Source organism: Stigmatopora argus, chromosome 13, assembly GCF_051989625.1.
Source record: "Stigmatopora argus isolate UIUO_Sarg chromosome 13, RoL_Sarg_1.0, whole genome shotgun sequence".
Taxonomy (NCBI): domain Eukaryota; kingdom Metazoa; phylum Chordata; class Actinopteri; order Syngnathiformes; family Syngnathidae; genus Stigmatopora; species Stigmatopora argus.
In genome coordinates, this window is record NC_135399.1 from 17,889,561 (window position 1) to 17,905,162 (window position 15,602).

General features: G+C 55.8%; 2 protein-coding genes across 5 annotated transcripts; both read right to left on the reverse strand.

The window, feature by feature from the left end:
* Positions 1 to 40: 40 nt before the first annotated feature.
* On the reverse strand, positions 41 to 2,778 carry hpxa (hemopexin a). Its single transcript, XM_077616909.1, has 9 exons — positions 2,644 to 2,778; positions 2,450 to 2,466; positions 1,731 to 1,969; positions 1,472 to 1,625; positions 1,176 to 1,388; positions 1,005 to 1,100; positions 636 to 766; positions 402 to 549; positions 41 to 324 (listed from the first exon to the last, which is right to left on the reverse strand). The coding sequence occupies exons 1-9, from the start codon at positions 2,700 to 2,702 to the stop codon at positions 95 to 97; spliced, it is 1,287 nt and encodes a 428-aa protein (XP_077473035.1). The 5' UTR covers positions 2,703 to 2,778; the 3' UTR covers positions 41 to 94.
* A 930-nt stretch (positions 2,779 to 3,708) lies between these two features.
* itprid2 (ITPR interacting domain containing 2) lies at positions 3,709 to 15,251 on the reverse strand. 4 transcript variants are annotated; one of them, XM_077616899.1, is made up of 23 exons: positions 15,094 to 15,249; positions 14,797 to 15,014; positions 13,300 to 13,362; positions 13,105 to 13,227; positions 12,985 to 13,027; positions 12,174 to 12,223; positions 12,052 to 12,108; positions 11,061 to 11,100; positions 10,892 to 10,987; positions 10,682 to 10,829; positions 10,558 to 10,618; positions 9,894 to 10,016; positions 9,497 to 9,822; positions 8,776 to 8,845; positions 8,526 to 8,608; positions 6,209 to 7,996; positions 6,039 to 6,086; positions 5,843 to 5,967; positions 5,563 to 5,671; positions 5,151 to 5,204; positions 4,809 to 5,039; positions 4,394 to 4,456; positions 3,709 to 4,357 (listed from the first exon to the last, which is right to left on the reverse strand). In XM_077616899.1, the coding sequence occupies exons 3-23, from the start codon at positions 13,340 to 13,342 to the stop codon at positions 4,334 to 4,336; spliced, it is 3,705 nt and encodes a 1,234-aa protein (XP_077473025.1). In that variant the 5' UTR covers positions 13,343 to 13,362; positions 14,797 to 15,014; positions 15,094 to 15,249; the 3' UTR covers positions 3,709 to 4,333. The 4 variants fall into 4 exon arrangements, with proteins under 4 accessions (XP_077473025.1, XP_077473023.1, XP_077473022.1 ...); XM_077616897.1 differs by having other exon boundaries at positions 3,709 to 4,456; positions 6,039 to 6,083; positions 15,094 to 15,251; XM_077616896.1 differs by having other exon boundaries at positions 3,709 to 4,456; positions 15,094 to 15,250.
* Positions 15,252 to 15,602: the final 351 nt, after the last annotated feature.

Consider the following 15,602-nt stretch of genomic DNA (forward strand, 5'->3'; position numbering starts at 1 on the left):
CTCTGTGGAAAGGAAAGCCAGTCAAGACAGGAGGCCCTGGCACTTCTGCTCATCTTTATTGACTTATAGAAAATGACACGCCGACTCTCCTTCTTCAGTGGTCGCAGCCAAACAGCTCCATGGAGACGCGGTGCTGCTCGGGGATGTCCCTGCCAGCCACGAAGAGCAGGAGGCTGTCAAAGTGGTAGTAGTGGTTCCCGGCCACCACGCGCACCCCGTGAGGGTCGCACATGGCGGCGTCCACCTTTTTGATCAAAGTCAACGGACGCTCGTTGGTGGCCGTGTGAGAAGATCCTTTCAGCTCCACGTCGTAGATGTGATCGCCTGGGAAAGAGAAAAAAAAAGACAAATGAAAACAGTATTCTCACATTAAAGTTGGCGTGGCAGAAGACCGAGCTCACCTTTGATGATGTGAGCAATGTGGTCGTCTTGGCAGACAAAGGCGGCATCGATGGGACCCTCCAGACCCAGGACCTCCTTAACGCTTTTGGGGTAACCGTCCGCCAGCGTGTGCGGCTCGCTCACCTTGTACAGGTACAGGTGGTCGTCCTGCGGACAGAGGACCGCCACCTCAGCCTCAAAGGCGCCGACGCCGAATGCCGAGCGCGACGACGGCGGCGGCGGGCGACGCCGACCTTCATCATGTACAGGTGGTCCTCGTAGGAGAAGACGGCGTCCACCTCGCTGTGAAGTTCCTTGAAGGAGTTCTCGATGGCGTCGGCCTTCACCGTGTCGTTGTTGCCGTCCCGGAAAAGGAAGTGGTGACCTGAAGGGCGGGCAGACTTAGACGTGGCGCCGACGCTAAAACTCGCCGCCGCCGCCGCCGCCGATCGCCGGACGGAATTCTTTCGGCGCCACGGGCGATGCGAAACGGACGATCGTGGGGTCCCACGTGACTTTGTCACCAGTAGACGTCCGGGCCATTCGGACGGGGAACGAACAATTGTCCCGATGTCACTTTCTGTGGCATAACGGGCGAATTAAAACCCCGTCCACGCACGTACCTCTGAAGGCGTACAAGTTGCCGGCGTCGTCCGAGGTGATGGCGTCCAGGTGAACGTGGCTGCATCGCTCGCGCTCCACTATGTCGGTTTCCTCGCCTGCCGAGGGAGCGTGGCATTTGGTCGGGAAGGCGGTCTTTCGGGCGGGGGCGGTCCGTCCGTCAACCAACTTACTGTAGTTGGAGCACCTCATGAAGAAGTCACGCGCCTCCTTTGGGTAGCGGCCGTGGACCTCGCCGTCCTTGGCGTCGAACTTGGAGAACTGGTGCCCGTGGAAGCAGTAGTAGTGTTCCATGTAGCGGAAGGCCGCGGTGCAGTTGGGCATGGTCTTGAACTCCCTGTGCTCCACCTTCTTGTTGCCCACGTGGTAGTGGTAGATCTCGTGTTCTGCGACCGGCCAGCCGGCGGGCGGAGTCGGTCAGAGCTCGGCGGGCCGGGCTCGGCCCGGCCCGGCGTCGGCGCCCACTCACCCTTGAAGAAGATGACCTCGTTCTCCTCGCAGTCCGGAGCCGGACACACCACGGCGGCGTCCAGGTGGTCCGGGATGCCGGGGAACACTTCGGCGATGGCCTTGGGGAAGCCCTCCTCCAACTTGTGCTTGTAGTAGGCGTACACTTTGTCATCCTGGCCGCAAAGACGCTCTCGAGATTAGGATCAGTGTATTTGCTTTGCAATTGGAACGGACGTCCGGGACGTCGTCGTGGGTCGGCCGTTTTGCCGTAGACGTACCAAGAAGAAGTAGATGTGGTCGTGGTCCGTGGAGTTCTCGTAGTGCATCCGGAAAGCGGCGTCGATGTGATCCAGGTGATGATTGTCGTCGTCCAGCTCGGGGAAGGAGTCCTTGACCAGCTCCGCCTTGCCGTGGAAACCCTTGAAGAGGTAGCGGCCTTTGAAGAAGAAAGGAATGCCCTCCTCGCTGACCGTCACCGCGTCCATCTCCAGACCCGACAAGCAGCGGTCTGGGATTTCTAAGCCGGAGACAAAGAAAAAAAAGTCAAAGGGCTGGCTGGCCACATTTCGAGCGCTTAAAATCCCTTTAGTATTTATGTGCAAGTACACAGATGGCCGCTAGGTGGGGGCGTTACTAAGTTTGGCTTGAAAACCCCTCAATCAGTGTCACAAAAATCGGACCAAATATTTACAAAGGAACTAAAAAAAAATCAAAATAAAAGAATTCTTTTTTTCTAAAATTCACACAAATATGGGGAAAAAAGGAACTATTCGATGAAAACATGCAATGATGTGCTCTGAACGGCGCCCTCTACCGGTAGATTTCAAACCTACAGAAGGCTGCGCTCTCCTGGCAAACGGCTAAGAATAGTACTCTGACAAGGGGACAATACGCCCTCATTTGATTGTGAATAACAGAGAAATAGATTTAAAATGATTGAGAGAAAATGGGCGAAGAAGAAGAGTTTTGGGGCAACATGTCACATCACGTCACTCACCTGAATGGTCTTCATGGCTGTTGGAGAAAAAAAAGAGAAATTAATCAGCAGAAACGGACCAAAATTAAATCTTATGTTATCCTTCAAAAGACATTGCTGACAGATCATTGGATTTTTGGAAAAACAAACAAACAAACAAGACAGACTTCCCGGTCTTCAAAGAAAGGGTGATTTGCTCGCCGACGGAGACTTACTGATCGGCCAGGGCCGAGGACAGGCACAGGCACAGCACGGCGGCGAGCGGGATCTTCATGACGTTCTACTGACAGCTGTCGAGGACAGAGGTGCCCGTTGGATGGGTCCCCGCCTCATTTATAGGGCCACCAGGGGTAGGTGGGTCCCGCGGCGCCGATCAATGGAGAACGCAGTGTCCTCGGGTGGCCCGCGTGGGCTAACGCAACCAGAACAAATCAATAAGTCTAAGCACACGCGCTCATCCGCCCCCCCGGGAGGGCCGATGCCCGCTCCCCTTTCACGTGTCTCATTCTCTGGCGATAAGGGCGGCCGAGGGGCCGAGCGGCTTGGCATCGGTCGGGGGACGGACCCGAGCTGGGGTTCAAAGCGGGTGCTGAAGGTTCCGCAAGTTGAGAGGTAACTAACCTGGCGGGTCACGCACTCCACGGCCGTTGTATAACACGCCACCGTGCAGTGAACATTAACAGAATGTGCCCTTCCACGGATGGTCAACATTCAACCCGCGCAAATTCGGAAGGATCGGATGCGCCCATGTCTTGCCGTCGCCCCAACCGACCGACCGCTGGCGGACAGAATACCTACTGCCAATTCATAGCCAAAGCAGTCCCGAGAAAGTTCCCGGGAACTGGCGCCTCGACAATCGTCAGAAAGTCACCCGAGAAAGTGCCGGACCGAGCGAGCGAGCGAGCGGCCAACGAACAGGAAGCGACCCGGCCGGGTAAGAGAAAGAGACCTGGAAGTGGCTCAAAGTCAAAAGGAATGTGCTGAAATCATCAGGAAGCAAGAGAATACAAAGACATGCATGCCATGCAAATCAATAAAATCAAGGGAGAGTTTCAAAAGGAAGGGCCCAAAGTCAACAGGAAGTGCAGCGACTCAAAAAAAGAGTGAAAACGGGCAGGAAATGACCGGGCGCAATTTTACCGCCAATCTCTAGTCGTCCCCGGATGAACTTTTGAATGGGCCAACGGGAAGACCTATCGTCGGGCCTCGTCTCCTCCCACCCGCCACTGGTTGCCGGGCAGAATTTGCCCGTGGCTTTGTCCAAAGAAGAGCAGAGTCACTTCTAATGAAAATAAATAGATCTTTATTCAGAGTGAGTCAACTAAACAGCCCTCCCTGCCATGACAATTGTGCACAACACTAGGAAAAGGAAATGAATTGGGCATTAGCGGAACATTTCTCAATCGTGGAACGCTTTCAAGTGGGAGGGTGGCAGCAACGTTCGGAACGTTGCCCGACCACCCTTCCTCTTCAAACGGCTTGGACGTCTGGCGCCGTCCAGGTCAAACAACCGGGGAAAAATCAGTGTTAAATGGATAACGCCGACACAATGACATCTCTCGGAGCGGCACGATGCTAGCAAAACAACACGCTAACGGCTAACGCTCGGGAGCTACTTTACGGGAAGATGACGATAGCGTGTTTGGCGTAAATGTTATGACGGGCGTGATCTCTCACACACAAACACACGGTGTGGTTACGTGAAATTCCAGACGTGGTGCGGCTCGGCGGTGCTTTTTAAATGCTCTTCTAGCCGTCTCCAGTTTGTGTCGGCGTGTTTTGTGCGAAAAAAAAGTGGTAAACGCTTCCCTTTTCCGGGCTTGCGGTCGCCGTCCCACCTCCCACGGCAGTGTAGTCGACCTTCAGTGTTGCTCTCTGACAGTGTTTGGGAAGCGGCCGGGCGGATCAGGGAAGGGGGGCCCCGTTGGTCCCGTTGGTCCCGTTGGTCCCGTTGGTCCCGTTGGCCCCGTTGGCCCCGTTGGCTCCCGTCAGCTCCTTTAGGATCTCCCGCCGCACATCCTCGCGGATCTAGAGTGCAAAAATCCATCGCTAAATGTCAGAGACAATACGGCGCCGTCCCCATTTGCTACTGCGCCGGACTGGCCCACCAGTAATATTTAACTCCTGGCTTTTTCTCCAAGTTAACTTTGGAGCATTATTTCTCATGACAAAGCCCCCGAAGGCAACACGCAGTGACCGAGGTTATCCTTAGGCTAAGCCGCTACTAGGTGATGCCAAATCAACAACAAATGGTCTGTAAATGCCCGCGAGAAATGCTAGCAATAGCGCCTCTAATGATTCCGACAAAATGTAAAAGGAGGACGACTCATGTTAAGGAAAGCAGAGCGGCGCGGGGACAAATGCGATTCTCGCGTCTCACCTCTGCGATGAGCCGCTGCAGGTGGTCGGCCGCCGACTCCGACTCCGACACCGCCTCCACCGCCGCCTCCTGCTGCTCCTCTCCCTTCGGTCCAGCGCGGCGAGGGGGAGGCGCCGGGTTGATGTTGACGGTGGCTCGGTACACGGCGGGTCGGCTCGGCGCGCCGGCGATCTCGTCCGGGTCGCTCAGCTCCGAGCGGAGGAGGCGCTGCTCCCTCAGGAGCTCGGACACCTGCGTGCGTCGGAGTGGTTAGCTTGAGCTGATGCTACGTGCGCATTTTTTGCCACGGTCTCTCCACTTCAACAACCTTTAACACGGGCAAATTTCGGCAGGCATACTGACCGGCTCGGTGGCTCGAAGCGCCCAGTCGGCGGAAAGGCGGTCCGTGCCGACGCCCTGACGGAGGACAAAGCACAACAAAGAGGTCAGCGCGCCGGCAGCGATAGACGTCCCGTCCCTGTCTTCCCAGTGGGAGATGCTACGCTGGCCTCCCAGTTCAAATGAATTGGACGCCAATGAGTTATGAGCGTCACCGGTTCATTTCATTTTTAAATCACAGGCTTCCCTGGAAAAATCACACATCGTTTTTTGTTTTTGCGACCTGTCATCGGCTCACGTACGACAGTCCGACAAACCCAAAAGTTGGCCTTATTACGATGGCTTTCGGCCTCATTTTGAGTCACCACGGAGGAATAAAAAGTGTGTTTTTTTTTTCTCAGCCCATTGACAAGTGAAGAAAAGCGGGTGCGTTTGCCTTGCGTGGCGCCACCACGTCCAGGAGTTTGTCCTCCAGCTGTTGCTCCAACTCCAAGAGTTGTTCTCTGACGGTCGAGCGCAGAGACTCCAGCTCTTCCACTTCCAGCCTGGACACCCACCAATGCACAAACACACCCCAACGCATAAATACAAATAGACAAAGAGGCACGCGTGGTCGGGGCAAACATGTCCACGCTAAGCAAAAAAAACAGACGCTGAGAGACCGTCCAAGGCAAACACACACACACACACACACACACACACACACACACACAGACCTGTCAATGGGGCTCAGGTGTTTGTAAACCAGCGCCTGCTGGCGTCCCAGCGACGTCTCCAGGTGGCTCATCTGTGCTCGGAAGAGACTCAAACTGCGCCGTTTCCGCCGGAGTTCCTCCAAGGCCTGTGGCGGGCGGGGAAACGTCAGTGGGGGCGGGGCCAGGCGGAGCAAAGACGCCTCCGTTGGCGCTTTACCTCTTGACAGGAGGCTTCGGGGAACAGGTCCCAGATGTCGCTACGCTGCTGTGATGAGACAACAAAAGAAAACGACAAGGAAACTTTATGAAGGAAAAAAATGTGCTTTCATGCAAGTGGCGGACAAACAACGCGTCGGACCGATGAGGACGACGACGACGACAACCCACCTGGTTGAGACTATGAACCGTTCCTCTGATGTCTCGGAGAACCCTCCTCAGCTGCGAGGCCTCGCCGGAAGCCGGGATCCACCCGGAATGGGCGCCGGGATCGGGACAAATGCCCGGAGCCGGGTAGGCGCCCAGACCGGGACCGGCGAAGGCGCCCGGACCGGGACCCGCGTGAAACTCCGGGCCACGGCGGGGGCCCGGAATACGGCCGAGGCCCGGCTCGTAACCGGGGTGAGCCGGATGAGGCGGGCTGTGGGGCACCGAATGCCAGGCCGCCCGCTGCTCGCCGACGGAGCAGCGAGAGGGGAGGCTCCACAGGCTGCCGTAGTGAGGGGGCGTACCCCTGGGGAGCTGCGGCGAGGGGGCGTACGGGTGGACCAGGTTGGGGAGGCTGGCGTAGGGATGAAAACACGCGGGGTAAGGGGCGGGCCGGTGGACGTGGGGGGCCGACGGTGGCGTCTCGGGCCCGGGGCTGGGGCACGGGGACGGGAAAGGGAAAATATCCGGTCCCGGATCGGGGGCGCCGCCCCGTCGGCAGCGTCCGGAGCGCTCCCGGTCGCCGCAGAGATCGGGGACGCTCTGCGTGATCCAGGGCCAATCGGCGGGGGGGCTGGCGCACCGCGGGGAGCCGCCCGCGTCGCGGCAATCCCACGCCTTTTCGGCCAGCGCGGCCCCGGAGACGCGGGAGGACGAGCGGCCGTCCTCCGGGTCCACGTCGGGCTCCCGGACGGAGTGGAAGGAGTAGCGGGGCTGGCCAAAATGCGCCCGGCCGCCGTCCAACTGGATCCTGACGGAGGACACCACCCTGCCGGGGCACAGCAGGGAGGACGGCAGGGACGAGGACCTTTGCAGGGGAAGGCCGCTTCTCCTGGGGCGCGCCTCGCCCAGACGCTGCTTGACGCGACTCAGGGCGCTCAGGACGGGGGAGTCGGCGGCGGGGAGACGGAAGGGCGGCGCCTGCGACGGATCTCGCTCCTCCGGAGCAATTTCCGGGGATTCCGAACGCCGCATCTTGGGACGTCCCGTAGAAATGTTCTTGGGGAGCTGGTGGGCCGTGTACTGCGGCACCACCGGCTGGGAAATCTCCTCGTCCTCGGAAATGGCCGCGCCCCATTCCCGACATGCCGGCTCCTTTGCTTTGCCGGCAGGTTCGGGACTCTGGACTCTGCGGGCCGCCGCCGCTTCTCGGACGGTGGGAATCGGATGGGACTCGTCGTCCTCGCCCGCCGGTTGGCCGGGTAATTCTTGTGGCCCGCGGGAAGCCACCTCTACCTCACGATTGGCTTCGGAACTCCAGACAACAGCTTCCGCTTCCTCGGGGCCATTGGCGGGTTCCCAATCCTTGGACCCAGAATTCAGTTGAGACTCCTCCTCCTCGTCCACGACCGCCAGTTCCCGAAGCGACTCCTCGGGCTCCCCAGAAGCCACCTCAGACTCCTCTGCCCGGCGAGCGAGTTCCGATCCCTGAACCCCGCGAGCCGGTTCCGATTCTTCATCGGGCGAGGCGGGGGCCGACTCCCGGATCCAGGAAGTGGGTTTGGAAGGTTGGGGCCCGTCAGCCGCCTCCGGCTCCCGCAGTTGGCGAGAGGCGAGTTCCGGCTCGCCGTCCCCGGCCCCGGGGAGGGCTTCGGACTCGCCGGCCCCCGAGACGGTTCCCGAGAGCCCGCTGGACGAAAGGGGTTGGGGCGAGTCCGGGGCGACGGGCGTGGCCGCGTCCCGCGAAGAGTTGGACGTGGACGTGATGGTGGTTTCGCTGTCGCAGCTGTCGCTGCTCCCTTGAACATGAACCTGAACACAAAACGTTGGGAAAGTCAGCCCGCCGGGATTTGCAACTTTTGGACCGTGCGCACATCACAGTATCTGCTAGTATTTGGCTCTTATTTTGAAAACAGCTTAGGAAGAAATGGGAAGTAGTAGTAGTAGTAGTAGTAGTAGAGGGTAGAAATGGGAGAAATGCTTTGAATCAGTGGCTCAGCTGCCCTATGCTTTCCTATCTGAGGGCTGGACTAGAAGTGTAATTGCGCATCTACTACGGCAGGTGGCAGTGATGTCTTCATGGTATGGCTTTCATTGCACCAGGCAAATGATATTAGACCAAAAAATGTTGTTGTTTTTTTAAACTATTTTTGTCTATTCCATCGGATTTCTTCCCATTTTATAAATTTAGCTTTCTCCAGTTTTTTTCATTTCCTGATGAAGAGGGATTTTTTTAGGGTACTTGTGAATTCCCACAATGCTTTTAAATGTCATGTATTTGTTCAATAGGAAAAATTATTAGCCGGGATAGACCGGGCGTCTGACCGCCGCGACAGCTCACCTTGACGTTGGCGTCGGCGTGCGACGTCTCCTCGGCGAAGCCGCTACTGCCGTCCGACCTCTGGCTGGCCGTCCTCCGCAAATCTGGCGAAAGGCCCAAAAAAGCCCCGTTAGCGCCGGCGGAAGACACGGCCGCCGTCCCTGCGACCCGTCAAGCCGCTCCGACGGGCACTTGACGGCCCGCCGGCTTACGTAAGACGGAAATTTGGCGGGGGGCCAGAAAGTGACACGAAACAGGCGCCGCTTCTCACCTGAGCTTCGGGGGCTTCCGGAGACGAGGGCCTCGTCCTCGTTGCTCTGGATCTGAGGCGAGACCGACGACTTTTACCACGGGTTGACAAAAAAAAATAAAAAAATAAAAAACAAAGAAAGGGAAAATAAAGATAACAATGCGGAAGCGACCGCCCAGCTGTGGCAAATAGATAAAGTCCTGACAAAGTCGGGAGAACAGTTTTACTATAAAAGGCGAAAAAAGGAGGGGGAAAAACATTTGACAGGCCCTTGAAAAAAAAAAAAAACTAAAGCAAGAAAAAAAAAACGATCAGAAAGACAATACAATGGGTGAGGAAAAAAGTTTCAGAGAAAATCAATAAAAAGGAAAAAACATTTTGGGAGAAAGATGAGCAAAACGGATGGATGAAAAAGGAATAATCAGGAAGGGAAAACTAGTCCAGAAGCGGTCACTAAAAAGATTTGAATTTTTCTGCATTTCTGGGTGACTTCCTGATGATTTGGGGTCACTTCCACAATCTATTCACTGATCTTTTCATTTAGGGACGCTTCCTATTGACTTGGGGGAATTTCAGACCACTTCCTGTGGTTTGTGGCTCATTTCCTGTTACTTCCTGTGGATTTGGGGCCTTTTCTTGCATTTTGGACATTTCAACATTACTCTACGGCCCTCAAAGCGACTTTTTTTTTTAATTGACAGCACGGAGAAGACAAAGGGTGACGCGGAAACGCTCGGCCTACCTCCTCCATGTCGAAAGAGTCAACCGCGTCCGCCACACGGCGCTGGGCCGGACCCGCCCGTTGGCCGTTGGGCGCGGGGCGGAGGCGCGCCCGTTGCTCCGCCTCCTCCGCGACCGTCTCCAGCGGGCGCCCGCCGTTCTGGGCGCACTGGCCGTCCTCGGCGAGGGCGGGCGGCGCCTCGGCGAGGGAGAGGGCGGCCCGACCCGACGCCGACAGGATGTTGTGCTTGCTCAGGCTCTTCTTCAGACGGTCGGCCACGCTCGCGACCTTTTTCCGCTGGAAAAGCGCCGGCTTGCCGACCTCTCCGTCTGCGTCTGCGCCTGCGCCTGGGGCCACAAAACAATCAGCCAAGAAAATTCCGGAACAAAGCAATTCGGGCAAAGTCTCGGTCGGCTACCTCGCTCGCTGCCTCCGCTATCGATGCTCTGGACGCTCTGGACGAGCTGACCGGAGACGTGTCCGTAAAGCTGGATGAACTGATTGGCCACCGTGGTCAACACCTCGATCTGCCGGAAGCGACCTGCGACCCATTGGAACTTGTATCTATCTCCAAAGAGTTGAAAAAGCCCCCAGAAAGCCCAAGCCGCCCGCGCCCCCCCCCCCCCCCCCCCCGGCCCGAGACGGCCACCCTTATTCGGAGCCGACCCGACGTCCGGCCGTCTTTATTTACGTCCGGCCGTCCCGTCGGAGGCGGCGCTTGTGACAAAAGCCTGGAAGTCGTCGGGAACATTCCGGCCGCGCCGCGTCCGTTCCCGGGACGCTTACGTAACGGAGCGGCGCCTTGATTTACGGACGTGTTGAATTCTCAAAGTGTTCCTCGCTGGGCTTTTTTAGCCTTTAAAAAGCCAGAGTCACTATCCCTTACTTCAGAATACATTTCACCCAGTGTATTGAGTGTCTATCGGATACTACGGAAGCGTTTTGTTTTCAATTCAAGGCCAGCCGTCGAGTGAGCGAGCGAGCGAGCGAGTTAGCAAAAGGGCGCCGGATGCGCTCGACGGCCATGGGAAGAAGGCGAGCGCGCCAATTGGCGGCGGGCCGAAGAAGAGAAAGCCACTGACTTGTCAGAGCGTAGTTGGGGTTCTCCACCTCCATGCGCTGAAGCTGAGCTTCCAGGTACACCTGCCAGGCACGGGAAGTCAGCTCAACCCCGCCAATGACAAAAGCGGGGGACACGCGGCCTACCTTGATGTCGATGCCACGCGCCTGCGACGAGCCGTTGAAGAAGCGCGACGGGATCCTGGACGAGGCGTCGGGCTCGTCCCTCCCGAACCCCAGATTGAGGAGGATCTCCTCGGGGTCCTCTTCGTAAAGGTCCAGGAGCTCCGACACGCTGAGGGCGGACGGCCGTCGGCAAAGAGGGACGCTAAGCTCGGCTCGGCGCGGCTCACTCACCTGGATACGCTGCTGCTCTTTCCGGAGCCGGTGGAGTTCACGCTGCGCCCTTTCTCCTTGTAGCGGCTCCTCTTGCTATCCAGGGACTCGCCGCCGCTGTCGGGGGACGGCCCACGGTCAGCCAGGGTGGCCGGCGAGCGACGACAACGCCCGAGCGGACGGCACTCACCGAGACGGCGTGTTCTCGTCGCCGGGCAGGAGGTGGTCGGCTGGCCAGAGAAAAAATAGCCAGACTCCGGTTAAAGTGGTGCAAGCAAGCAAGCAAAAAGTCAAAACAGGCACAAAAGCACGAGGAAAAAGACCAGTGGCCGCTGGCAATACAATGGCACGTGGAAATGGCCTCGAAAGCGGGAAGCTTTGGGCGCCACGGACGGCGCTGGACGTTAATTGACATGGAGTGGGCGGGGCCGACCAAATGAGGGCAAAAAAAAAACTTAGAGAGAATAGGAGGAATTGCACGGAGGTAGGCGGCGGCGGCAGCGGCTTCGGGCGGGGGCCTGCCCGGGCTCGTCTAGTGGCGTTTCCGCTTCGGCCTGTACGCATACCAGCCCATCTCCGCTCATTGGCCGTCGTCGACGGCGGCGCCGCAAGACGTCCAATCCCTTTTGACGGGGCAGATGAAGCTTCCCTCGTTTAGGGGGCTTCCCTCCCAGGTCACTGCCTGGCTGTCCATTTTGGATCACTGCCTCTGGGTTTCTGGCTCACTTCCCGTTGATGTCGAGGCATCTCTATCCACATGGACTCATTTCCCGGTGGTTTGGGGCATGACCTGGTCAACATTTGGCCTGCCTTCTGGGTAAATTAGCCAATGCCTGGTCATTTGGGGGCTTTCAAAAGTCCCTTTCTGTTGGTTTTGGCTCAATCGAATGATTTGCCTCACTTACTGTTGATTTCAGGTTAGCTCCTTCCTATTGGTGGCTTGGGTTTTGGTCACTTTGGTCATGATTTGGGGGCTTCCCACTCACCATCTATTGATTTGTGCCGGTATGGGTTTTCCCATGCCGGTTTAAGGGCCACTTGGGATTATTTTGGGCTTCCTGCACAGTTTGCTGTTAGCTTAGCCCAACATCCTCCCGAGAGAAACATCAACGACGTGGTAAAAAGAAAGTCAAAAGACACAAAAAAGGCGGGCGACTCCAAAAGGCGAGCGGACGACTGACCTTCGGCTCCCAGCGAGAGGTCGTCTTCGAAGCTGCAGCCGTTCCTGGCGGCCCCCGCTGCGGACGCAAGCCGGCTCAGTCAGTCATCTGGCCCGCCGCTCGGCCGACCGACGTTCGCTTACCTTTGCCCGCGGCTGCGTTCTGATCGTCCAGCGACGCCGTCAACGGGGTCCTAGCCAAAAACAACAACAAAACACTGTCAAGAACAATGGAAAGAAAATGACTGACGACTCTCCCATCCATTTCCAGCCGCAGTTGAATTTGTACCACCAAAGTATGCCAAACTCATTTGGTGTCAATGGCTACGCTGTACTCCGTTTATTATTAGAGCTCTACGTCCGCCATTGACGACGCTCGACGACATGTCTAATGGGAGGCGGGAGGTGGCGCCCTGGCACCAGAAGCCTCATTCTGGCCCAGAGCTTTGTCCACTCGGCAGGAGAAGCGACTCCTCCTTTGTTGACTTTCTCTCATCCGCCTTTGTGTGCGTGTGTGTGCGTGTGTGTGTGTGCGCGCGTGTGTGTGTGTGTGTGTGTGTGTGTGTGTGTGTGTGTGTGTGTGTGTGTAACTAAGCAAAAAACAAGTCTCGTTTTGACGTTGACGTCAGCGCGCTGAGAGCGAAACACGCCTTGAGGTGTCGGGGGTCGAATTTGGTGGGTACAGATTGGCCCTGCCCTGCGTGGCTCGCGACCATTTCAGAAACGGTGGATAACGTTTAGTCATCTGCCAATCTTTTGTTTTTGTTTTCTTCTGAGTCAATAGAGATGAGCTCACCGTGCTCACACTTTAGTCATGCAAACAGGACGGTGGTGCGGGTGACCACTTTTCAAGTTAACCATGGTCACAAAAAGAGGAAAAAAAATTTGGATGGGACGCCCAGAGTCGGCAACGAGTTCGTCCGGTTTCCATCGTGGCAAAAATGGACACATTTACCTGCATTGGTCGAGCCAGTTGGCGATCTTGTTGGGAGAGAGTCCTGCAAGAGCCACAAAAATCTCACTCATTTGGAGGCAAAAAGTCTCCCGTCCCCATATCTCTCCCCATGGCGCTCACCCGCTACGTCGGAGGTCTTCTCGCCGTCCCCCTCGGAACCCGCCAGGCTTTTGCGCATCTCCCGCCAGGTGCACTCTCTGCTGTTGGCCCAGGCCATCCGGCGCATGGACGCCGGGCCGCCGCCTGGTGGAGGGAGGGGGGCGCCGCACGTCAAGGGGCCGTCGCGCTGACAGCCGCCGAGCATTCGGGGAGTACCTGGCGGCGGGACCGGCTCCGGGAGAACGCCGGGACTGTCCATCGTCGCTACGATTCCGATGCCTGTCGGGACAGCGGGTGCAACCTTTCAAAACTTTGACCGCACCTGCGATTCCTACCGTGGATTTTGTTGTTGTTTGTAGTTAGTGGTATTAGTATTTGTAGTTGTTGTTTATGGTTAAACGAGAAGTCTCCGCCAGTGGCCACGTGTTGACGTTTTGAATTTGTTTAGGAAAATCTCACGCGCACGCAGCGATACTCCGGACAGGAAGTTGTTGCGCTGCCGGCCGTAAACACTCATTTCCTGTTTCACACGTCGCGGTCATAGTTGGCCTATTTTTGGTCCCGGTCTTCCTTGGTAAGCAAGGCCAGCCCGTCCCGCCGTTTCTGGCAAGCAAAGTACTCCAAGTACTCGGCAGGGACGAGGTTCATTTTTTGGATTCCGTTAGGAATTTTCCAGAATGTCCCTAAATGACTGCGGTTGGCTGCCCATCGGGCTGGGATAGGCTCCAGCACCCCCTCGACCTTGGCGAGGTTAAGTGGCATGGAAAACAAAAGAATGCCCCTAAACCATCATTTGATGTTTCCCTCAAAAGTCAATCCACTGTTATTTTGCTAATATAAATAGGATTTCTGTAGTACTAGATGCAAATATATTTCCTTTTTTTAACTGACATGAGTCAAGATTGAAATTTTCAAAACACTTTACTGTTGTCTCTTTTTTAGCTTAGTGTCTTGTTAACGTTAACAATTCAAATAATTAAAGGGAAAACTAAAAGAATAGCTCGTGTATTTCCCCTTTTTAAATAATGCCATCCATAAAGAAAATGGAATCTTGACTGTTTATTCTCCCACAAGAATATCTGCTATTATTTAGGAAGGTAAAACAAAGAGGATTCAAAATAGAAACATAAAAAAGTGGTTTGATGATGACTCGTGACAGCCCGTGTCCAAAATGAGTCCCTATTTCTATGACGTGATTGAACATTTGGACATCGTATCGTAGAAGATGAGCAGGTTCTCGAAAGCTCCGCAAGTTTATTTTGCAAATCCGGAGGGAACGGAGGATGCCATCACACGGGTGATAGCGTTACGCAGTATGTATTTGTTTTTCCGTGACGCGTGGAACTGTTAAATAACGAGGCGGTTGAAAAAAAAAATTAGGGACGGACGCGTGCCAAGATGACAGACAGCGACGTGACGTGACGTCATCAAATGCGGGCGAGTCCATACGTCGCAATTTGGGCAACTTTCTGTTCACTTTGGACGTCATTTTAAACTAACGTCGCGTCGCCTTGCCCGAGCCGCCCGCGACGACGGTACAACTCGTACCGCAAACATGTCGAGTGAGAGAGAGCACGCGTCACGAATGTGGAGTTTGCCCCCAAACGTCACGGACAAGTTAAGCTAGTTTCCTTGCCGAAAGTTCAACGACGACAAGAGACGAAACTCAAACGAGGGCGGAGCGCGAAGCGAATGTTTGGGAAAGTCACTCACCTTCTTCATGTTCAAGTTTCGCCTCGCGTGGTGTCACGTCGCAAGTGTGAAGAAAAGTGTCAAAAGTTGACCCAACTTGTCAAGACTCGAGTCGTCCCACTGCTGCTCTGCTCTGCTCTGCTCCTTTGCGCCGCCAATGCCGCTCACGTCCCGCATTCCTTCTTCCGCTTCCTCCTCGCCGTGCCTCGCACGAGCATAAAGCGGGGAATCAGCGCCCTCTGGCGAACAGAATTGGAGTTAGCTGCTTCCATCCCTACCCACTAAAAAAGGGGGCTACTTTTCAACCAAAATACGTACAGTGGCATATAGCAATTCAGCCAGTTGCCCCAACATGACCTGGCATTTTCCAAAACCAGCATCAAGTGACTGAAAATGCCACAAAGTCAAAGGTTGGGTTTCATTGCTCCCAAAAAAGGCATTTTGGCACGTCACCTTGACTGTTGACTGGAAATTGTGGGCTCGTTAGCGATGCGTGCAATGGCTAGCTAGCTAGCATAGCTGCCAGCGTGTGTTTTAGCTTGCTTTGCATAATGACACAAGCGTCGTCCAACTCGTTTCCTGGCTTCGAGCTTCTTCACAAGTAGACCATAGAGAAGAAATCTTTCTTGAAATCAATGAAAGGTCATGGGGCTCGAACCCTGGACCCAGGGACTGCTCATTCAATCTTCCTGCGATGTACTCCACAAAATGGAAAATAATAAATACGTACAGTACTCCACGGCCACTATGCATTGAGATAGTACCACATTCCGCCACAAGGTGACGGAGATCTCTAATTAGTACTTGGGACAGGCCTTTTCCACTCT

Coding starts and splice junctions, on each gene's coding strand:
- hpxa (XM_077616909.1), bottom strand. CDS start 2,702: ATGAAGATCCCGCTCGCCGCCGTGCTGTGCCTGTGCCTGTCCTCGGCC. Junction 767..1,004: donor CAACTTGTACGCCTTCAGAG/GTACGTGCGTGG, acceptor CCCGCCCTTCAG/GTCACCACTTCCTTTTCCGG. Junction 325..401: donor CATTGCTCACATCATCAAAG/GTGAGCTCGGTC, acceptor TCTCTTTCCCAG/GCGATCACATCTACGACGTG.
- itprid2 (XM_077616896.1), bottom strand. CDS start 13,342: ATGGACAGTCCCGGCGTTCTCCCGGAGCCGGTCCCGCCGCCAG. Junction 8,846..9,496: donor ACTCTTTCGACATGGAGGAG/GTAGGCCGAGCG, acceptor CCGTGGTAAAAG/TCGTCGGTCTCGCCTCAGAT. Junction 5,040..5,150: donor CGCTTCGAGCCACCGAGCCG/GTCAGTATGCCT, acceptor CGACGCACGCAG/GTGTCCGAGCTCCTGAGGGA.